The 24,136-nt window shown below is 42.9% G+C and overlaps 1 protein-coding gene across 2 annotated transcripts in view; it reads right to left on the minus strand.

Annotated features, from left to right (window-relative positions):
* SND1 (staphylococcal nuclease and tudor domain containing 1) overlaps positions 1-24,136 on the minus strand; it is a 627,617-nt gene that overhangs the window by 37,012 nt on the left and 566,469 nt on the right. For both annotated transcript variants that reach the window (XM_040413516.1, XM_040413515.1), the window contains exon 18: positions 19,282-19,423. In XM_040413516.1, coding sequence (XP_040269450.1) covers positions 19,282-19,423 — 142 coding nt within the window. The remainder of the gene's footprint in view (positions 1-19,281; positions 19,424-24,136) is intronic.

A 24,136-nucleotide genomic window follows, 5' to 3' on the forward strand; every position in this document is an offset into this window, starting at 1 on the left:
CTAAACATATTAAATATGTTCGTTTGATTGTGGATCCTTTCACATAGGTGGGGTCAGCCAACATTATATATGGTATGTAAACCCAGATATTTTAAAAAATGTTTACTCTGTCAACCCTCACCCAGCTCAGATGGACTGACAAGTGCACACAAATACGGAGAAACAATTACCCAAGCTGGTTGAGAAGCCACCAGGGAGAGGCCCAGTGGATACTTCTCCTCTTAGGCTGGCGTGGGAAAGTGTTAAAACCATAATTTCTCTAAAATACAGCTAATTGAATCATGGTAAGGGCAGTATGACCACCAATGACAGGTTTTCTTTAAAGTAAGGGTGCACGAGTACCACGTTGAATAGTACCACTCCGAAAGTATGCAATAAAAAGGTAAAGGAAAGCTGTCACTAGTTACCTCTCAATAAAACCAGTTGACACAGGATATGTGCCCTTGTCTGCTGAATCTAATTGTGATGGTCCCAGCTTGCTCAGTGGCTGCACTGCAGAAAAAACATTTTAATAATGTACCAATTAGACCCTGGCTACAACAAGGGCATTGCCGTTGCACTCAGAGGCTTTCACTCACTTTCCAATAGGCCACACCCCCACTTTGGCTGAAAGTGCCAGGTAGTGAAGACCATCATGCCTAGCCCCCCCGCACTTATACACACTCTGCAGAATCTATATGGTTGGAAACTTTTTAGTAAAGCCTATTTAGAAAGTTGCTTGATTTAGCAATTTGGAAGAAAGTGAAAAATTAAAACAAAAATCATAGCAAATGTGCCCATAGCCTTTAATCTTCGAATCCCTGTAGACATTCTAAATGGATATGACATTATGTATTTATAGCTGTGGTTCACCTGATTAAAGCACTTATTTTTGCTGATCCGAGGCTCCATTCCTCTCCCTGTCAGCTGTGCCACTGCCTGGTCATGGCAATCAAAGCAGCAAGGGAGGGGCTGGCCATAGAAATGAGTGGAGCCTGGATGTAACCAGAGCAATGGTGATGCACTCATTGCACCAAAGGCCTAAGTTGCATATTAAGAAAAGGTAAAGCTTGAGAACGGAGCCTCAAATCAACAAAAGATGCGTTTTTAACCAGGTGCACCACAGCCATGTGTCTATGCAAACAGTTTGATAGGGAGGTCGCTAGTGACAGATACTCTCTAATATACACACACTTGCTCACCCATTCAGCCACTTTGAGAATTAACTATGAAACAGTTAGGACATTTATGCAATTCTCTCACATGTTCCTGCCATTCCTTCCACTGTTGGGTTCTCAAAGAGAGGATTTTAACATTAAAATGTTAGCGGCTTGCTCAATATTTCATATCACAGCTGGCTGGTCCAAGCTACTTTTTATTGAAAGCAATGAAGCGTAAGCTACCTGATGAAGCCACATGATCTGAACTAAATGTTGCAGACTGTCTGACACTTTTTAATCCCACAAAAAAAAAAAAAAATGAATGGAAAAGCCTTCAAATTCCCATGTTAGCCTAGGTGGTTGCTCTGGTAAATCCCACCTGTATGTACAAGAAAATGTTTGCCACACAACAGTCCTCCATGTCAAAATACAACTCCGTATGGACGGCATGGATGTCTAGTCGCTGGTATGTGACCTAGCTCCACCATCGTAAGCGGGGATAATCTTCCGTTGCGCTCTGGTCATTACCACTCGCCAGATCTTGACAGCCAGGACACTGCATCTTTGAAAATCGCACTTACACCTCTAGTTCATGTTCTTATTTTTAGACGCACTCATACTGTGTTTTCAGTTAATTATTATTTATGTTCTGGTTTAGTGCTCTGCTGTTAGATTTTGGACTACAGACATGCATGTGATTCAGTCCTGTAATGCAAGACTTGTATAACCTGGATGATTTTCATGCTTGACTAATATGAGACTGATTGATGGTTGTAACTGCTATATTGAAAAACAATAAAAACCTTTGAAATAAAAAAAGAATAGAAGACCTTGCGCACACTGGCCAGGTCATATGGATAAAACAAGCCCAACTAGCATCCAGGCTGAACGGTGTATGGGCAATGCAGAAGAAGTAGTAGAGGTCAGTAAGTACAGCACAGTAAGGCTACATGCACACGACCGTATGCGTTTGGCGGTCTGCAAAAAAAAAGATGACGTTCCGTATGACACTCGTTTTTTTTTTCCTACAAAAAAAATAGGACATGCACTATTTTTTTGGGGGGGGGGGGGGGCAACGGAACGGACATACTGATGCGGAGAGCACACGGCGTGCTGTCTGCGTTTTTTAGCGGACCCATTGAAATGAATGGGTCCACATCCTATCCGCAAAAAAAACGGAACGGTCACTGAAACAAACAACGTTCGTGTGCATGTGGCCTAAAGGTTACAAGTTCATATATACATGTAAAACAAATGTTCTATACATGTCCTGCCTGTTATTTATACAGATTAGATACACGGAAAGAGGCAGGACTGGTCTATTTCCCTAAACTCCATAATTCCTGCACAAAACAATACTTCTGAAACCTTTCAGCATGGTGTGCATCTGTAACCAAGACATGCAGCAATGCCCTGCGCCTTTGGGAGCCTCATCTAAATAATTTTAAACCATTAAAAAAAAGCGATCGAAGGGGAAACTTAATCTAGTTGCAGAAGGCAAATTAAAGGGTCATGTTTATTTAAATGGCTTTTCTTGCTCGTAATGTTTGTATATTGCACATTAGAGAGCATTATTAGTATTACTGTGACCCAGGATGGCTCCGTGGACAGTAATGGAGCTTTTACTGGCTGGGACTATGTTCTGAAATAAGAGCTGAAAACAGCAATTTTCCACTAGCTTCCCAAGACCTAGTTTCTCTAAGCCCTCTGATTAATATGGCACTTGCACACATTAATGCTTCCATAGCATCTGCAAAAGAAAATAAACAGGGGTCACATACACTAAAAGGACGCATCTCAAGAAAGAAAAGAAAAGAAAATTGCAAATACCAACACATAACTTCTACAGAACTGAAGTTTTATCCGTTTGGTTGCTAATTAGCAGTAAAGAAAGCAGAGCCATAGGCGTGAGATTTAAACTGAAAGAAAACCTGACTTTTTATTTAATAAAGATCTAGGTGTCATTTTCACAATATCTCCACCACAGTCTTTCCTGCGTTTTTGTAGAAGTGACTACAAAAATCTGCTGCAGAAACTCAATGGAATTGCCACGTTTAAATATACACCAACATGACCTGTATGTTTCCATAGAAATAAAGTAGACCTGTCACCAACTCCTGACATGGCTTAGTAAATAATTGTATTCCACAAGTCAGCGTAGGGTCTCATCTACTAAAATCACTGCATGCCTGGTCTCTTAGATAGGGCAGAAGTAGTATCATTAGGCAGTGTTTCTTCTTATGACTAGAATGCTCCAGTCCTCTATTATTCTGGCTAAAAGCTACATACAACTGGGTGTTACCAGTGAGGGGGGTGGTATCCAGGCACAGTGACCGTGTCAGACTGTGCCAGGACACAAGTTGTACATTTAGGGTCCATTAACACGTCCGTGAGTGTTAATAATACAACTAAAAGGTACTTTTATAATATAATAAAAATAGGAGAAGGGGTAGAGAACAAGGTTATACAATGCAGCACCCTACAGATTAATTTAGTTCGACTTCACATTAAACAGATTTATCTTTCAAAAATCTCCAAACTATAGGCACATTCTGATATCTAGGAGAACCCCCTCATATAGAGGAGAGCAGTGAAGTCTATCTGCACTACCTCATGTAGGGAGAACATGGTAATTGCTAGGGGTTGGCTAGTGATCAGGGTAGTTCAACCGGCCATTCTGTACTTAGGGACACCACCTACTGTTGCGACAGTATCCCATCTTCTACATGAAAAAAACACTTAGAGTGGTGGTAAAATGCACTGACTTGTCCATTTCCCTTTGCAGAGATTAAATGTAATTCTAGATACTATGTACAGTGCCTTGCAAAAGTATTCACCCCCATTGACTTTTTTGTATTTTGTTACATTACAGACTTAAGTTCAATGTTTTGTTAATCTGAATTTTATGTGATGGATCAGAACACAATAGTCTAAGTTAAAATAAAAATAAAACTATTGTTTTGAAATAGAAAACAGAAAATTGGCATGTGCGTATGTATTCACCGCCTTTGTTAGGAAGCCCATAAAAAGCTCTAGTGCAACCAATTACCTTTAGAAGTCACATATTTAGTGAAATGATGTCACCTGTGTGCAATCTAAGTGTCACATGATCTATCATTACATACGTATACACACCTTTTTTAAAAGGCCCCAAAGGCTGCAACACCTAAGCAATAGGCATCACTAACAAACACTGCCATGAAGACCAAGGAACTCTCCAAACAAGTAAGGGACAATATTGTAGAGAAGTACCGTATTTTTTGCCCTATAAGATGCACCTAGGTTTTTGAGGAGGAAAATAAGAAAAAAATTATTTTTAACCAAAAGGTGTGCTTTTGGTGGGTTTTGAACTAACAGTGGTCTGTGCATGACACTACTATAGGGGATCTGTGGATGGCACTGTTATGGGGGGGGGGGGGGTGATCTGTGGATGACACTGTTATGGGGGGATGATCTGTGGATGGCACTGTTATGGAGGGGGATCTGTGGATGGCACTGTTATGGAGGGGGATCTGTGGATGGCACGGTTATGGAGGGGGATCTGTGGATGGCACGGTTATGGAGGGGGATCTGTGGATGGCACTGTTATGGAGGGGGATCTGTGGATGGCACTGTTATGGGGGGTGGATCTGTGGATGGCACTGTTATGGGGGGTGGATCTGTGGATGACACTGCTATGGGGGGTGGATCTGTGGATGGCACTGCTATGGGGGGTGGATCTGTGGATGGCACTGCTATGGGGGGTGGATCTGTGCATGGCACTGCTATGGGGGGTGGATCTGTGGATGGCACTGCTATGGGGGGTGGATCTGTGGATGGCACTGCTATGGGGGGTGGATCTGTGGATGGCACTGCTATGGGGGGTGGATCTGTGGATGGCACTGCTATACATGTGTCACCCACTGATCCCCCACCCCATAACAGTGCCATACACATATCCCGCACCCCATAATAGTGGCATCCACAGATGCCCTAATATACCGTAGCTAAACCTGTGGGAGGGGCCGGTGGCATGCAAATGAGGCGGGGCCGATGCAGTCACTGTACTCCGGCCCCGCCGCTCACTCACAGCTTTATTGCCTTAACCTTTTATAATAATAACTTTAATTGAAGTTCCGATCCCCAGCCCCATCTGTACTACTTACTAAATGTCCTGTAGCAGGCAGAGCAGGGCTGGCGGCCGTAACTCACTGATGTCACGTGCCTGCGCCGCCTACTTTATGAATGAAGTAGGCGGCGCAGGCACGTGACATCAGTGAGTTATGGCCGGCCGCCCTGGTCTGCCTGCTACAGGACATTTAGTAAGTAGTACAGATGGGGCTGGGCATCGGAACCTCAATTAAAGTTATTATAAAAGGTTTAGGCATTAAGGAAGTGAGTGAGCGGCGGGGCCGGAGTACAGTGACCGCATCTGCCCCGCCGCATCTGCATGACACCGGCCCCTCCTCCCTCCCGCTGATACATCGCAGACTGCGATGTAAAATGGCAGCATTCGCCCCATAAGACGCAGGGGCATTTCCCCCCCACTTTTGGGGGGGGGGGGGGGGAGAGTGTCTTATGGGGCGAAAAATCCGGTACAAGTCAGGGTTAGGTTATAAAAAAATATCCAAATCTTTGATGATCCCCAGGAGAACCAAATGGAAAGAACATTGCACAACAGCAAACCGGCCAAGAGACAGCCGCCCACCAAAACTCACGGACCGGGCAAGGAGGGCATTAATCCGAGAGGCAGCACAGAGACCTAAGGTAACCTTGGAGGAGCTGCAGAGTTCCACAGCAGAGATTGGAGTCTGGATCTGTACATAGGACGACAATAAGCCGTACTCTCCATAGAATTGGGCTTTATGGCAGAGTGGCCAGAAGAAAGCCATTACTTTCAGCTAAAAACAAAAAAAGGCACGTTGTTAGTTTGCAAAAAAGGCATGTGGGAGACTCCCAAGATGTATGGAGGAAGGTGCTCTGGTCTGATGAGACTAAAATTGAACTTTTCGGCCATCAAAAAAAACGCTATGTCTGGAGCAAACCCAACACATCACATCACCCAAAGAACACCATCCGCACAGTCAAACACAGTGGTGGCAGCATCATGCTGTGGAGATGTTTTTCAGCAGCCTGGACTAGAAAACTGGTCAGTTGAGGGAAAGATGGATGGTGCTAAATACAGGGATATTCTTGAGCAAAACCTGTACCACTCTGTGCGTGATTTGAGGCTAGGGCGGAGGTTCACCTTCCAGCAGGACAATGACCCCAAACACACTGCTAAAGCAAGACTCGAGTGGTTTAAGGGGAAACATGTAAATGTGTTGGAATGGCCTAGTCAAACAGAAAATCTGTGGTCAGACTTAAAGATTGCTGTTCACAAGCGCAAACCATCCAACTTGAAGGAGCTGGAGCAGTTTTGCAAGGAGGAATGGGCAAAAATCCCAGTGGTAAGATGTGGCAAGCTCATAGAGACTTATCCAAAGCGACTTGAAGCTGTGATTGCCACAAAAGGTGGCTCTACAAAGTATTGACTTTAGGGGGGTGAATAGTTATGCACATTGACTTTGTTATTTTGTCCTATTTGTTGTATGCTTACAATAAAATAAAACATCTTCAAAGTTGTGGGCATGTTCTGTAAATTAAATTATGCAAATCCTCAAACAATCCATGTTAATTCCAGGTTGAGAGACACAAAATACCAAAAAAGTCAGGGGGGGGGGGGTGAATACTTTTCAAGGCACTGTACATAACTATATAGCAGTTAAAGTAGGCGAAAAATAAAACAAATCGTAGTTCTGGAATCCCAGCAAAGTATATTTCTTCCAATATCCCATTTTCTAATGACAATATGAAAATGTCAGATACAAGGTGTGCTGGCTCTGCTCGCTGGAGCTTACAGCTTATAAAGGAAACTCAAGAGCTGATATAAAAACCTCAAGTGAATATCTTGGGCAATGGACCAGAGATGAGTAAACTGTGTCAGTTTGTCAAATACTCAAGAGCATTGCCTGGACTTGTGACCCAACTGATTTCTTTCTTAACATAGTGCTTTGGGAAGGAAATACCAAGGGACCAACAGAATAGGGGAATAGGATAAAGAAGAACTGCAGAGATAGTAAAATAACTAAATCATCCATTAACGTTCTCCAGAAAAACTGACAATAAGTGTGCATGTTACGAGTTTCTATGTACAGACCAATAAGGTGGAAAAACAGTTGTGTACAATTGAACCACACTCTGAGAAGTCTACTATGAATACCGATAGCATGTGGATGAAAAATCTGCCTATCCGAAACAGGCCTAATGCATACTGTAGTGTCTCAGTGTATGCTATATGACAAAGCTTCAGCTTTTTTCCCCTGCCTCCTGCTTGTTCCTGTCAGTTGTTGCAGGCAGGGGGGAGCAGTGTGAATCTGTATCTCAGAAATACACTGAAGATTCTGCACACAGCACACGCATACAGTAGTATGAGTAATGTGAGTTTCATAACTCCAGCTAAACAGTTTATCACTGCAAGACTGGTCTCTTAGTAGTATTTTTAGCAGCACTCTATACAAGGTGGGGTGGAATACTGAGAAATATGGAGCTAGGTGGGGAGGGGAGGTGTCAGAGCTGCCAGTAGGGATTTGATAGTCTCTCCTGTGAGCCTGACATGTCCACATTATAAGGCAAGCTCTGCAATGGTAATCAGACTGGGCATCAAAGTTCAAAGTCTTTTATTCTAGGATATTGCTAGAATATATCTGGTGAGAAAGCAATATTTTTCCAAATAAATCCTGCAGAACCTCTTAAAAATCTTGTTAACAAATACCAAGTTAGTTCAGGGAAGAATCAGGAACACCTTTATCTAAAATGACAATGATGACACTTTTCAAATGTGTGTGAACTTAATGCCACAAAATTCAAGGCTACCCACCAAGTAGCTGATCCTTCGTAGAGAGGTACCTTGATGCAACAACTTCCTGCAGTGTAAGACACAGGAGACAACGTGACTTCTATGTAAAAAGTATACACCAGATTCTCCAGATGGTGCCTTTGCTTCAAGGATGACTTTGCACTTTCGATGACCTTGTAACAATAGAGCTTCTCTACTTTCTTGTACATACTGTGTGCGTCTCAGAGAATCTCTTCACCATGCAGCCAACTCTCTGCCAACCAAAACTGTCATTTGTAAGAGAGCCAAACAGCTGCCAGCGCTCCTCTTATAACTATCATAATACCCATTAAAAGGAGCACTTGCAGAGCTCACAGATTAAATATTTTGGATACAATCCCTTCAACTGAGTTTAAATCATGTTAAAAGGCAAATACCACTTGCCTTAATGCAGATTCCCACTTAATTAGCCAAATGAGAGAAAAGCTAAATTCTGAATAATAAACACATTCGCCATGTGTAACTTGTCTTGGTGTGCTGCTTACTCCAGAATAGATCCTTAAAGGGGTTATCCAAACCTGTAACCCCCCCTACCTTCATACAAAGAATACTTACTTGGTCCCTGACGCCTGTCTCCTTCCAGATCCTTGCCCGGCCATCACTGCAACTCCCAGTCGTGCAGGTCACAACATCCAGCGATGGGAGGGTGCAGCCAATAGCATGTCACGACGGAGACTTGACCTCTTGCGTCAAGGAAAGCAGGTCAGCGTCTCTGGCAAAGACTTTCCACTAGATTTTGGAACATGGCAGCGAGGATTAGTGTCCATTCAGCGGCAATAGCATTGGGCTTTTTTTTTGCTCAGTAACAAGGGGCCATAATGGAGCACCCATAGAAGTCTCTGTATGCCACTGATTTCATACAAAATTGTACAAGTGGGGGGATTTGTCAGAAGGGAAATATTTGAAGCCAGTTTTGCTCGAGTCTTCATTGGTGTACTTTGTCACATTTATCAAATGTATTTGGTATGATAAATTTGTCTTATAGTAGCCTAACACTTTTGTCTAGAAAAGCTACTACAGCTTTCCTATTCCACCCTCCTCCTAGAGTGAGATTGCAACTATTTTGCTGTTTTTAAAAAAAAGTCTCAATGATAAATCTCGAGTGAAACTCCTTAACACAGCTAACCACACCCACTTTTCCACCCATATATCAAAACTGGAGTGAGTGGTGTAAAATTTCAAAAAAGTATCAAAATTTGTTCACAAGAAATCCATAAAAGCCATATTTTGTGACTTTTTTAAATCAGAATTCTAGAGTGAGAATATGATAAATCAACCCCAATGTGTTTCTTTCTACTGGACCCTATCGTGTGGGAGACAAGTGTGCCATGCCACTACAAGCATAGCTTTTAGGCCAGAATGCAGCACAGCACTATAAGACACTATAAGGGTCCATTCACATGTCCGCAATTCTGTTCCGCATTTTGCGGAACGGAATTGCGGACTTATTCATTTCTATGGGGCTGCACGATGTGCGGCCCAGATCCGGAAATGCGAACCCCACTTCCGGATCCGCATTTCCATTCCCGAAAAAAATAGAACATGCCCTATTCTAATAGGCATATTCTAGTAGTGCCAGCGATGAGCGGTCCGCAAAATGCGGAACGCACATGGCCGGTGTCTGTGTTTTGCGGATCCGCAAAACACACACGGACGTGTGAATGGACCCTTAAACAGTTTGATTTTACCAGTAAAACACTGGAAAAAAAAATATAATAAAAAAAAAAAAAAAAGAAGCTTAACCTACTAAGTAATGTTCGTCTTTAGCCCTTTCTGCATGGACATCTGCAAGTTCCTACAGAAGGCAGTTTTAGCAGATTCCCTGCAGTCAGAGAAGTACCTCTTTCCGCTCAGCTCCACCATCTTCAGCTGTGGATCGACTTTTCTATCAATGTAAACAAGCATGACCACAGTGTCAAAACCAGAAATGCCATTACACTTCAATGGACACCCAGGACACTGTGAAAGAGGTGGAAACTGCAAAATTTCAGCAGCTTCTTTTTTATGGGTTTTGCGTTCTACTTGGCACTTATTCAAACCAGCATAGAAACGGTTGTCGATTATAGCTGAAACCTACACCAGCACTCATTCTGGCATAGATTTCAATTCATAGTAACATAGTACATAAGGCTGAAAAAAGACATTTGTCCATCTGGTTCGGCCTGTTATCCTGTAAGTTGATCCAGAGGAAGGCAAAAAAAAACAACCTGTGAGGTAGAAGCCAATTTTCCCCACTTTAGGGGAATAAAAATTCCTTCCCGACTCCAATCAGGCAATCAGACTAACTCCCTGGATCAACGACCCCTCTCTAGTAGCTATAGCCTGTAATATTATTACGCTCCAGAAATACATCCAGGACCCTTTTGAATTCCTTTATTGTACTCACCATCACCACCTCCTCAGGCAGAGAGTTCCATAGTCTCACTGCTCTTACCGTAAAGAATCCTCTTCTATGTTTGTGTACAAACCTTCTTTCCTCCAGACGCAGAGGATGTCCCCTCGCGCATGGATGTGCACAGAGGTACCACAGTTATTACCAGTGAGGTGCGATTGTGGAACATTTGATGCCAACAGATTATGTCCAGCATGTAAAGCTCCAGTCTTAATAAATGTTCCCCACAGTTTCAGAAAAGGTTCCCAACGCATGAGACTGGCTGTTTATAGGTACCACTCATGACATATCCTCATTGTTGAGCTTTGCTGATCATGACAAAGTAACAGCCTGCTTCATTTTGCTTTAACAGGAGGCAAATGTTCTCATTTACAGTGTTGCTCCACTCTTTAGACAACTTATAATAGAGGTAGCATTAATATTTAAGGCACTAAACCTCTAAATAATGAAACTATTGAGTCAAAGATTTATTAAATCTCTAGCTGCTGATGTAAGCCATACATTTATATGGCATGTGTTCAGCTTTTGGTTTAAAGGTCATAAACAAAGAAAAAAAAGTCATGGCCATAAGTTCAGCAAGAACTTTAATCCAAAACTTGCTTGTTGAAAATATTTAGCAAGATCTTCAGGGTCACAAGTGTATATGAAGAGAACACTAATGTACTCCATAGCATATAAAAGTTAATTTCCTTAATTTTATAAAATTTGAAGATTTTTCTTTTTAAGAAATAGATAAACTGAAGTGAACAAAATTTTTTGCTTCTTGTTTAACTTAACCAAGAGCGCTTTAAAAAATAAATAAATAAAAAAAGCCGGCATGGCAATCAGCCCATTGCCATTTGTGGGGTTAGTGAAGCCAGACCTGCAGTAACCTTCTGATATCGCGAGAAGCCTTACTTCACTATACATTTTGCCTGAACATGGAATGTATAAGCCAGAAAGGAGGAGACAACACATTTACAGAGTTTCCTTCATCTAGGATGCCTATGTGCCCAAATAGGTCATGGGACAACTCCTTTAAAGTGTATCTGTACTTTAAAGGGGGGGGGGGGGGGAGAAATATCACATCAGCGGGCAGTCCAAGTGCTTAAAGCCCTGCCTATCGTTAAAATAAGGTGAAAGTAGTGAGTGCTCATACAGGAAGCGGACTCTCTATAGAAAGGCTCAGTCTAAAGTCTATAAACCCATCTTGTCGGTCTGCGGCAGCAAAGAAACTCTGTGCCAGTCGTCCTTTCCTCATTCTAGTAATTGGTGGTTGTCACAGCACCAGACCCCACAGATCAAAACCTCTGATGGGTCACTATAATATATCAAAAGTTTTTTTTTTAAAGTACAGGGACACGTTACCTATTGAGCTACTACTTTATTAAATCCACAAATTGTACTGTTGACTTAACTAGAATTGCCTCATTGGGTTTATTGCTTTAAAAGAAAAACTTTAACCGTTATATACTTAGGCTTTTAGGTCTTTTGTTGTGCAACCCGAGTGCGCTTGTCTTCAGCAGCCCATGTGCGTAGCAGACTACAGTTTCCAGCATGCACTGCTGCTCTTCCTCTGTAGTCCCCTGACTGCTGTATATTGTGCTCCCTCATTGCCGAGCTGCTCACATTAGTTCCCAGTTACAGCCTGGGAGGACTTTTGCATAACGGAAACCAGATGAATCTGTTATGCAGCCCATAGACTTCTATTATGACTGAATGCCTCTAAAGGCATTCAGTCATAGAATTCTGTTAAGGCCTGTGGTCACGGAATCCATCACAGAATTGTAATAAAATCAGAACTTGTAAAACACAATTTCACTCATCCCTCGTCATACAGTGCCTTGCAAAAGTATTCACCCCCCTTGACTTTTTTTCGTATTTTGGTGCCCAACAACCTGGAATTAACGTGGATGTTTTATTTTATTTTTTTTATTGTGAAGCAAACAACAAATAGGACAAAATAACAAAAAAAGTCAGTGTGCATAACTATTCACCCCCCTAAAGTCAATACGTTGTAGAGCCACCTTTTGCGGCAATCACAGCTCCAAGTCGCTTTGGATAAGTCTCTATGAGCTTGCCACATCTTACCACTGGGATTTTTGCCCATTCCTCCTTGCAAAACTGCTCCAGCTCCTTCAAGTTGGATGGTTTGCGCTTGTGAACAGCAATCTTTAAGTCTGACCACAGATTTTCTGTTTGACTAGGCCATTCCAACACATTTACATGTTTCCCCTTAAACCACTCGAGTCTTGCTTTAGCAGTGTGTTTGGGGTCATTATCCTGCTGGAAGGTGAACCTCCATCCTAGCCTCAAATCACGCACAGAGCGGTACAGGTTTTGCTCAAAAATATCCCTGTATTTAGCACCATCCATCTTTCCCTCAACTCTGACCAGTTTCCCAGTCCCGGCTGCTGAAAAACATCTCCACAGCATGATGCTGCCACCACCATGTTTTACTGTGCAGATGGTACTCTTTGGGTTATGTGATGTGTTGGGTTTGCGCCAGACATAGCGTTTTCTTTGATGGATGAAAAGTTCAATTTTAGTCTCATCAGACTAGAGCACCTTCCTCCATATATTTTGGAGTCTCCCACATGCCTTTTCACAAACTCACAACGGGCCTTTTTGTTTTTAGCTGAAAGTAATGGCTTTCTTCTGGCCACTCTGCCATAAAGCCCAACTCTATGGAGCGTATGGCTTATTGTCATCCTATGTACAGATTCTCCAGTCTCTGCTGTGGAACTCTGCAGCTCCTCCAGGGTTACCTAAGGTCTCTGTGCTGCCCCAGTTTTGGTGGGCGGCTCTCTCTTAGTTTGTCTCGTTTTGGTGACCATCTGACTATGCAGAGCCAAACAGATGACTCTAGACTTACAATGTAAGTCAATGGGGACGGATCTGTTTTTCACTGACACAATATGGTGCAATTGAAAAGGGATCCGTCCCCCATTGACTTTCAATGTAAGTTTGAATTAGACTTTGTTTTGAATGAATAATGCAAACGGATCCGCTATTAACGGATACAAGCGTTTGCATAATTGGTGCGGATCAGTCTTGTTAGGAGAGTTCCTTGGTCTTCATGGCAGTGTTTTGTTAGTGATGCCTCTTGCTTAGGTGTTGCAGCCTATGGGGCCTTTCAAAAAAGGTGTGTATATGTAATGACAGATCATGTAACAGTTAAATTGCACATTGGTGGACATCATTTCACTAATTATGTGACTTCTAAAGGTAATTGGTTGCACTAGAGCTTTTTATGGGGTTCCTAACAAAGGGGGTGAATACATACGCACATGCCAATTTTCTGTTTTCTATTCCTAAACAACAGTTTTAGGCCTCATGCACACGACCGTTGTGTGCATCCGTGGCCGTTGTGCCGTTTTCAGTTTTTTTTCGCGGACCCATTGACTTTCAATGGGTCTGTGGAAAAATCTGAAAATACACCGTTTTGCAGCCGCATCCGTGATCCGTGTTTCCTGTCCGTCAAAAAAATATGACCTGTCCTATTTTTTTGACGGACAACGGTTCAGGGACCCATTCAAGTCAATGGGTCCGTGAAAAAACACGGATGCACACAAGATTGGCATCCGCGTCCATGGTCCGTGGCCGTAGGCTACTTTCACACAGACGGATCCGCAGATCCGTCTGCATAAAAGCTTTTTCAGAGCTGAGTTTTCACTTCGGGAAAACTCAGATCCGACAGTATATTCTAACACAGAGGCGTTCCCATAGTGATGGGGACGCTTCTAGTTAGAATATACTTTGAACTGTGCTGCACCTGAGGGGTTAATTGTGCGTATCATAGCCCCCTGTAAGAGATCATGTGCTGCCAGGCAGGAGGGGGCACACCCCCCTCGCTCCCCAGTTTTAAATTCATTGGTGGCCAGTGGGCCCCCCCTCCCTCCCTTGTATTTAACACATTGGTGGCCAGTGTTGCCGGTTCCCCCTCCCTCCCCTGTAGTTAACACATTGGTGGCCAGTGCGGCCGGCCCCCCCTCCCTCCCCTGTAGTTCTGTAGATTCATTGGTGGCCGGTGGGCCCCCCCTCACAATTAAAATCCCCCCCCCCCATCATTGGTGGCAGCGGAGAGTACCGATCGGAGTCCCAGTTTAATCGTTGGGGCTCCAATCGGTAACCATGGCAACCAGGACGCTACTGCAGTCCTGGTTGCCATGGTTACTTAGCAATTTTTAGAAGCATTATACTTACCTGCGAGCTGCGATGTCTATGTCCGGCCGGGCGCTCCTCCTACTGGTAAGTGACAGGTCTGTGCTATAAGCAATGCGCCGCACAGACCTTTCACTTACCAGTAGGAGGAGCGCCCGGCCGGTCACAGACATCGCAGCTCGCAGGTAAGTATAATGCTTCCAAAAATTGCTAAGTAACCATGGAAACCAGGACTGCAGTAGCGTCCTGGTTGCCATGGTTACCGATCGGAGCCCCAGCGATTAAACTGGGACTCCGATCAGTACTCTCCGCTGTCACCAATGATAGGGGGGGGAGATTTTAATTAGGAGGGGGAGGCCCACTGGCCACCAATAAATCTACAGTACTACAGGGGAGGGAGGGGGGGCCGGCCGCAATGGCCACCTATGTGTTAAATACAAGGGAGGGAGGGGGGACGCACTGGCCACCAATGAGTTAAATACAGGGGAGGGAGGGGGGCCGCACTGGCCACCAATGAGTTAAATACAGGGGAGGGGGGGTCTGACCCCTGCTGCCTGGCAGCACCTGCCAGGCAGCAGTCATGTACACAGTTCTTTTAGTATATTCTAACCTGAAGCGTCCCCATCACCATGGGAATGCCTCTGTGTTAGAATATACTGTCTGATCTGAGTTTCACATCTAACTCAAATCCGATGGTATATTCTAACATAGAGGCGTTCCCATGGTGATGGGGACGCTTCAAGTTAAAACATACCATCGGATTGGAGAAAACTCCGATCCGATGGTATAAAAGGGACTCCTGACTTTACATTGAAAGTCAATGGGGGACGGATCCGTTTGCAATTGCACCATATTGTGTCAACGTCAAACGGATCCGTCCCCATTGACTTGCATTGTAATTCAGGACGGATCCGTTTGGCTCCGCACGGATCCACCAAAAATCAAGGAAGACCCACAGACGAAGAAACGGTCACGGACCTACGGACCCCGTTTTTGCGGACCTTAAAAAAAAAACGGTTCTGTGCATGAGGCCTTATTTATATATTTATATATTTTTCTTATTTCACTTCACCAACTTAGATTGAAAATACGAAAAATACGAAAAAAGTCAAGGGGGTGAATACTTTTGCAAGGCACTGTAAGGCTCCATTCACACGTCCGCAACGTGTTTTGCGGATTCACAAAACACGGACAGCGGCAATGTGCGTTCTGCATTTTGCGGACCGCACATTGCCGGCACTAATAGAATATGCCTGTTCTTGTCCGCAATTGCGGACAAGAATAGGACATGTTCTATTTTTTTGCGGATCCGCAATTCCGTGTCCGGGCAGCACATCGTGCTGCCCCATAGAAATGAATGGGTCCGCAATTCCGTTCTGCAAAATGCGGAACGAAATTGCGGACGTGTGAATGGAGCCTAAGTCTTAAAATCTCAGAAAACCATTGTAACGTATGGATGGCCTTTCCAATACATTGCAGAAAACATTCTTTAACTGCATAAAGCCTTAAAAGGAGTATACCACCAAAATGATTACTTATTAGGTGACAGATATTAGAAAATGGGGTTGGGGGGACTGTTGGGACACCAAGCAAGCCCAAGAATAAGGTGTCCTTAAGTTCCTCCTCTCTGAATAGAGTGGTAGCAGTGCGAAAGTCAGACCACCACTATTTGCTATATCAATCCCACTGAAGTAAATGGAGTGGTAAACCGACATGCAACCTAGTGATCGATTCAGAGAAGAGACTTGGGGACCTTATGCAATACTACACATCACCTATGCTGTGGATAGCTGATAAATACTTTTTGTTGAATAACCCCTTTAAAACTGCAAAATGAAGAGCAAAAATAAGGAGTTTTCCTTTAAATGGGCTGTTCACTCCTTTGCGATTGATTGCCTATCCTTGGGATAAACCCTCAACATTGGATCAGAATGAGTCCTGTAAGATAATGACAGCACAGCAGGTCCAATGGGGATGCGTGCAATAACAAGCACAGCCGCTATACAATGTACGGTGCTGTGCTTCGTAAGCTGCGAGAAGACCACAGGGCTCACAGGAATGCTGGTGCCTTCTGACCTATTCTGAGGATAGGTCATCAGTACCAAAATCTGGGAAAACCCCTTTAAGTGTCATCATACAATAAAAGCATTGGGATGCCTAAAAGAGAGAGGATTAAAGGAAAAATGCCTCATTGAAATAATCATCCATAGGCCATGTAACACATTCATATGGCACATCTGAACCGTTCTTTCAGGCTAATAGAGGAGGCTACTGAATAAGGTAACCACTCATTCAAGTGCCCAAACAGGGCATGAGAGTAAAGGTTATCCAACTTGGACATCTTAATATCCAGGGCTTTGGAATGAGATGTTCAACTAGCATATGTGCATAGGTATGTGATGCTTGAGTTCACAGTGTAATGATGTGTGCTCAAATTAAATAAAATAATACAAAGTTGTATGAACATTATTTTTATATCTGAATATTAAAACAGGAAGAAAAAGTAAAACACTGGAAAAAAAAATACAGAACTGTCTGGAGCCATTTCACAATATTCCATTAATTGCTTCATCCTTAATATCTAGCCTCCCTGCATCCTCTCTACATGACATGTCTCAATAAGATCATGCCAGATGTCCGCTGGGAGACTGTTCGTATTTAACTGTGTCATCCCTACACCTCTAGTGAGTTCCTAACCCCCCCTTCCCCACCAAATGCTTTAGCTATGCCACCAAACAACTCTGATACCTCTCATTTGCCATCACACTGGAGACTATTATCACAGAAGAAGAAAGATGCTGTGAGTTTATTATAGCCCAAGGCTACATGGACCTCTTTCTGTTCAACTAATAACGCTGCCTTAATTAAACGAGGCTAATTAAAAAATAAAACAAGGAGAAGCTCGGTGGATAGGAAGAAGGTTTGACTAGGGAGGGGTCATGTTCTTGCTCTGCAGAAAAAAAATAGACAAAACGTTACATCTATGGAACACATTCAACAACAGACTCCCCTGGACCTGAAAGCAGATGAAAATAATGGTCCTGTTTAGATCTGTAAGTAGGGGTTTAGGTTTTATGGTTCCAACACTCCGATATTAGGTAAGTCCTTAGGACAAGGACTTACCAAGGAATTCCAGGGAGTTTGGCAGAGCCGATAGAAAACAAACCTGCTAATAAGACTAATAATTGCCTGCTCTTGGGGTGGTAGTACATGTTTGAGGCCAAGGTATCGTAAACATGTTCGGCTTACTGGTAATTGCCATATTGCTCCCATATTTGGTGTGGTATCAATTTGCAAGTACAGGGTCAGTCTGGCAGCTAGTGGTAAACTGTGTGCATTTGCAGTCGCTTGACCACATATGTAACATGTAATATGCTTTAGAATGCATGCTAATTGAAATCAATGGAATGGGTCAATGGAAAGGAGAGGGAGAAGGAGTGAACTGCAGTAGAGTTACAGAGGTTGGAACAGCTAAAAGGGTTATATATGTATGACCCCAAGTACTGTATTCACATCTATACCGATCAGTATATAATTTAATCAAATGTACTATATGATGATTCTAAGTGAGTTTGGAAGCAGAATTTCATGTGTGGTATATAGGACATAACTGCTAGTTTTCACCCACTAGCTGAGTGGGAACTGAGAATTAGCGATGGAGCCTGCAGTCATATAATGGTCAGAAATACCACTTTTAATCATGTACACACGGGCAGCTTCTTCTGAAAAGTCATCTGAAAGTGTACTATGGTTATGCTCTAAAAACTGATGCAAGTCAATGATTAATTTAAAGCAACTATTGCAAGTTGTTTTTTTCACAACACTTTCTTAAATCTTTTGAATATGTTGCAGGCAAAGATTAAAAATGGTGCTGGCCTTCGATAAATATGGAGCAATTCAGTGTCACCTTTGGATAAATCATATTCAAATTGACCCCTGTTCCCACAATGTTACTTGGAAGTTTGCTTTGACTTTTACACCACGGCATCCAAGGCGGACAGTGGACTGAATAGGTTTTAATTACTACCGTAATAAGGATAATGCAATAAGGACGGCTGATCTCCCCGACAGAAGACCATCTTTATGGAAATTTAGGGAAGATTGAAATATGAACATTTTCAAACAGATTTCTGTATATCCAACCCGTATATTGATGGTATACAATAGACTCTTGTGGATGACTGTGGAAGTTGCTAATTCACTGTAAAGCATATTCAAATGTCATAAGACAAGGGAGCAATAGGAAAAATTGTTCAAGAAATATCAGTTCTACAATATTCCCTCTAAGGCTTACGGTTAGATTAACTATACTGTAAAAAAAAAATCAAAAAAAAAAAAATCAGATGTCCTCTCCGAAATATAACCGATTAGTTTAATGTACATATGTCCTTTTGCTTGATATTAAAATGTTTTTGCCAATGACAGAAATGACCTTTCCTGGAATTCTTTCTAACCATGTGTCACAGTTATGTATTGCCCTAATATTGCACCCAAAGTTCACTTAATGAGTTTAATGAATTCTGTGCCTAGCCAAGAGCAGCAGTGCCTTCAATTTATGAGGCTATAAACTGGCACAGTGAGAATGTGAAGGCAAAGAACAAAGTTTACAAAAGGACTTTCTCAGGGAGAAGGAACCGAATGCTATGACCGTAGAAGAACTGTAAGACCGTATGACAAAGGGAGCTCCTTACCTGTCTCAACATCCTGAACATAAAAGTGCAGATCATCTGTGATCTCCGTAACCAGGACGGGTTTATAATTTGCATTTCTTTCCTTCTCCTCCACCACGGCAACTACTTCTTCTACAGACTGCTCCTCAAACTTTAACCAGATCTGTGGAAAAAAAAAGAGGAAATCGATCCATTAAGACTAGGGCTCTACGGCAACATATTGCACATTATATCATTGCAAAACTGCATTAGATTTGATGAGCTGAAGGGAGAGAACTCAATTAGAAGTCTGCCATAATCAGAAAAAAATGTCTTACACATACACACGCTATATCTTGCAATCCTGAACACCAGCACTGCATGTGATCATGTGTACCGCAATACAATTTACTAGCAGTGCTCTTGGCCTAACAGAAATAACTACCCCACTCTGTATACAAGGGATCTACATTGCACAAGCCTGGGTACAGCCTCTCCTTGTCAAAACCGTCCTCTATAACCTCAGCAAAAATAACTTGGAAATGACATAGTCCCCAGCAGGTGGAGAGAAGGCAGAGTGATGGATGAGAACGGACAGAGATGCTAATTACTCCTGAGAAGCATTAGTGGCTCTATACACCCTCTCTCCACTAGAGGAGCAGGCCCAGCTGCCATGCAGTATCTTCAAGATCATCAACAGATAAAAAGCAACCCCCCAATATCCACAAGCGTGTACCGCAGGATCTTTGGCGACATGCGTTTGTGTGGGGAAGTGCAAAGAAAAATAGCATACCACTGTAACACAAGAGTTAACTATGGAAGGGCTATGTAACAGACCCTATTTGGAGATTTCTGTCCACCATTAATTGATATGAACATCCTCATGTCTTTCTCTTATAAACGAAGTCAGCAGTACAATGTTCTGCGATATACAGTACACGGCTGCTGCGGGGACACTGCATCTGCAGGAAGCAACACATGTCCGCCTGGGGTCAGCACAGTCGAAGGAACTTAGGACCAGAGACTAGAAGGCAAGACTGCTCCTGCAGCAACGGTAAGGCTCTACTCACATTCTGTGCTGGATCCATTACATGATGGACCCCAATGACTTCTTTTCTGTCATTTTTACGGCATCCGCAGAGGCTGAAGTGACCCTAAGGCTGCATTCACATATGCGCTGTGAACTCCAGCAGTCTGTTCTAGCAGAGGGGATCTGGCATATAGGTTGGCTTTCGGCTGGACAACAGCATTTTTTGGCCAGCCAAAAGCCGGCCTATATGAGGCCGGATCCCATTACAGTGAATGGGTGTAGCCGGCTATGCCAGATTCGGTGAACTCCGGCAGTCTTTTCCTCCGCCAGAACAAACTGCCGGAGTTCTAGGTGCATATGTGAACGTGGCCTAAGTTATGGTTTACTGTATGCGTAGTCATCAGGCTCCGAAACTACCATGTGAGGTTTATACATACACTAGTCACAAGTCCATGGAAAATTCACATATAATAAAGGAATCATTTATGAATGCACACTGAACACCCTTAAAGGTTATTCAGCGACAATATTTAACTGATATAGCATTCAATTACAGCTCCTTTCATCAGGCTTTACAACCATGATTGAGCTCATGGTGATTGGAAAAGGATGGGATTCATGCCGTTAGCCCATTAGTTTACCCTTGAAACAATGTAGACAATATACTGTTACAAACCAGCACTTTAATTGTGTCATTAAACTGGTAAAACTGCATATGACTGTCTAATGAAAAACCAATACACGATTTTCATCCCGCGTCCCTGACTGTACTGTTGTCACTAACGTCACCGTGCAGCAGTACTGCTTGTAAACAGGTATGTGTGAGGTCTACTCACTCTAGAGCCAATTCGGATTTTGTGTTTGGGGCGTCCAGCAGGTTGTGCTTGTCAAGTTTACAAAAAGATTAGGTTTGGAAACAGGCAGCCCATCATTATGGACAATGGGGAGAGAGATATGGATATTCACCCATGTAAGAGCTGAGGACCTTGCTAGTGATGGCTCCGATACACAAAACCTAGTGGATTGCCTTTAATGGAAAATAAAGTGGAAGCTCCTGGCTGTGTAATGACTGGATGTACTCTGCTTTCAGAGCATACTGCTATTATACCCAGAGAATCTGATCTAACCCCTTCCAGAAGAAGCAGCTGAACATCTGCTAATGCAGCCAATTTGCAATATTACATCTTAAATGCAACCAGTCATTTCTAACTCCTATCATACAATTCAGCCTGTAGGATTTATTGTCTGTGGGAGTTGATTTAAGACTGGGAAGCTAGAGTTTCATCGAGCAGCTACACAACTTGGCACAACGCGGAGAAAGGGAGGGAGAGAGGAAGAGAGAAGTGATGGGAGAGAGAGAGAAAAAGGGTAGAGCTGGAGACAGGATGCTATGAGAATAATGGAAAGAGGCAGCAAGAAATAAAGGGGCGAGGAGCAAGACAAGAGGAGAAACAAAGGGGCTGGCAGAGATTCATCTAGAATATGAGAATTGATGTATATGTGCTACAGCAAAGTGGCCAGTTTGTATTAAATACAAGCACAACACGTGCTGGTAATCCCACTGTGTCTGCCAGCGCAGAACACGGAGGAGATTCAACTATGTCAAAGAGATGACTACCCCCCTCACTCCAAAATACAGGTGACTGTTCCAGAAGAAAAATCTGACCCATATGGTTCCTCAGATTTGTTAATCCATTTCACTTAGGAGATTTTCAAAGGGATGTAATTAAAAGGATCATTTGATGAACGAGAAGGTATCTGGTCCGCTGGAACGCATCCATCACTGTATCCCATCACCAGTTTGTAATGCAGGTAGAGAAGGAATCAGTATTTTACTAGAAATATCTAAACACATTTCTTACGGGTTTGTCAAAACATCAATCCTTCCTGCAGCTCATTTATCCCAGTATTCAGAGGCTTTGGGGAAATGGAAGGAGTTTAAAAAAATAAAATAAAAAAAATAAAAAAATAAAATCTCCTACATCCAAGTGACACATTTCAAAAATGCTTTATAAAACCCTACAATCACCAGTCCCGATTCCCCAAGTGACTGCAGCTTTTGTGCTCCATCACAATGGTGGATAGGATAACAGCTAACCTTATAACAAGTAGCAGCACTGGGCAAACTGGAATCGGGTCCATTTTTATGGAAGCTGGGTGACTATGCTGCCATCTTTATGACATTATGGTCAAATGACAACTCATGCGTTTCATCTTTTATACTGACATACCACGAAAAAAAAAATGTCATCTGCATACAAACATCTACTAATCGCTTCAATGCAAACTGCAGTAAGTAAACTCATCATCACTACTGTATACGTGCCGATAAACTGCGCCAATTGACTTGCTATATATTATCGACTGGCGCTATTTATTGTGCAATTCATGTAAAATGACCCTAAGCAGCATGATGGAAGAGGAAAACATGCCAAACTACATGTATTATATATTTTTCAATGTTAGGATGAAATCCTGTAGGTGCGGCGTAGGGCAATGTGACATTGCATTGTTGCGCTGTCCTAGTACTAGCTGCATTATATAAGAACACAATGAGATGCAAGCACCCAGGGGTATGTAGTGTATACGTCAAAGATAAACCTATTGTTTAGGGTAGACAACCAGCCCCTGGGAAAATGTTACTTGCACTGTAAAACACATTTTGAACAGAATAAGCGTTTCATGAACATGACAAACTGTGGCTGCAAGAACGTACTCCTACTGAAGACAATGGGAGGTGGTTTCCACGTGGACACCTGGTGGTGTTTTAATAAGGAATATGCAAAGTTCAGTCCGAAAAAAAAAAAGCCCCTTGGTAAATTCTGGCCATGATTACCGTGGCATGCCCTGTTGACGGTGTGCTCCAAGGAATCCCGGATCTATTCCAGAGATAGCAGCATGTGCGAGATCATTCTTCACTAAAGGGGTTGTTCCATCAGGTGAAACTCTGTCCATATTCCCAACTCTGAAATATGTACATGCCGAGGTCCCACTCTTAACCAGAGCTAGCCATATGAATGAGTGTTACGGCCTCGGCAGTTAAATGCCTGGCTGGCAGCGGTTTTCCCAGCACAAAAATTGGCATCTGCTGTACCACACCAAAGGGGAAAGTCTGTGATGCAACAAACCCTTTAAATCAGAGTTCCTCAACGCCAGTCCTCAGGGCCCACCTGCCGGTCAGGATTTGAGAATATCCCACAGAATGAACAACTGTGGTAAGTCCTGATGCAGGGACACTAATTGTATCACCTGCTCAATACTAAGGAAATCCTGAAAACATGACCGGCAGGTGGGCCCTGAGGACTGCAGTTGAGGAACACTGCTTTAAATTGAAGGAGAAAGAAACAGATGAGTGAGGGGCATCGTATTCTTTCAGATTATACTAACAAGAAATCTATTTGAGTTCGTTGTAAAGGTGGTCATGGACAAATTACTCAACCAGCAGCAAATTATTTTATAAGTGGCTGTAATACGCCACTGACATAATTTACCTCTGAGATTCTCATTTCTCTGCTGTCTGTTAGAGACTAACCATTCAGGAACTCAAGGTAACTTGCAAGTTATTAAATATAGTGGATGATCACCAGCTCGGGTATTTCAGCTCCATTTGACTGGATCTACATGGTGACGTATCGAGCTACCACAGCTTGCACAAGACTTATATTACAGTCAAAGGAGTAGCGACAAAAAATAAATCCATCAGGTCTGGATTTTTTCGTGACTCATGTTGCGCTATCCTGCGTCACCACTGACCATCATTAGAGCTCTCATATGTGACCACAGTCTGGCTACCGTGCTGACAGGGTGTCCATTACTGGCTCACAAGAAAGTCCAACTACAAACATTGGGTTTCTGTTACAGCAAGGC

The sequence above is a fragment of the Bufo bufo genome, chromosome 1, assembly GCF_905171765.1.
Source record: "Bufo bufo chromosome 1, aBufBuf1.1, whole genome shotgun sequence".
Lineage (NCBI taxonomy): Eukaryota > Metazoa > Chordata > Amphibia > Anura > Bufonidae > Bufo > Bufo bufo.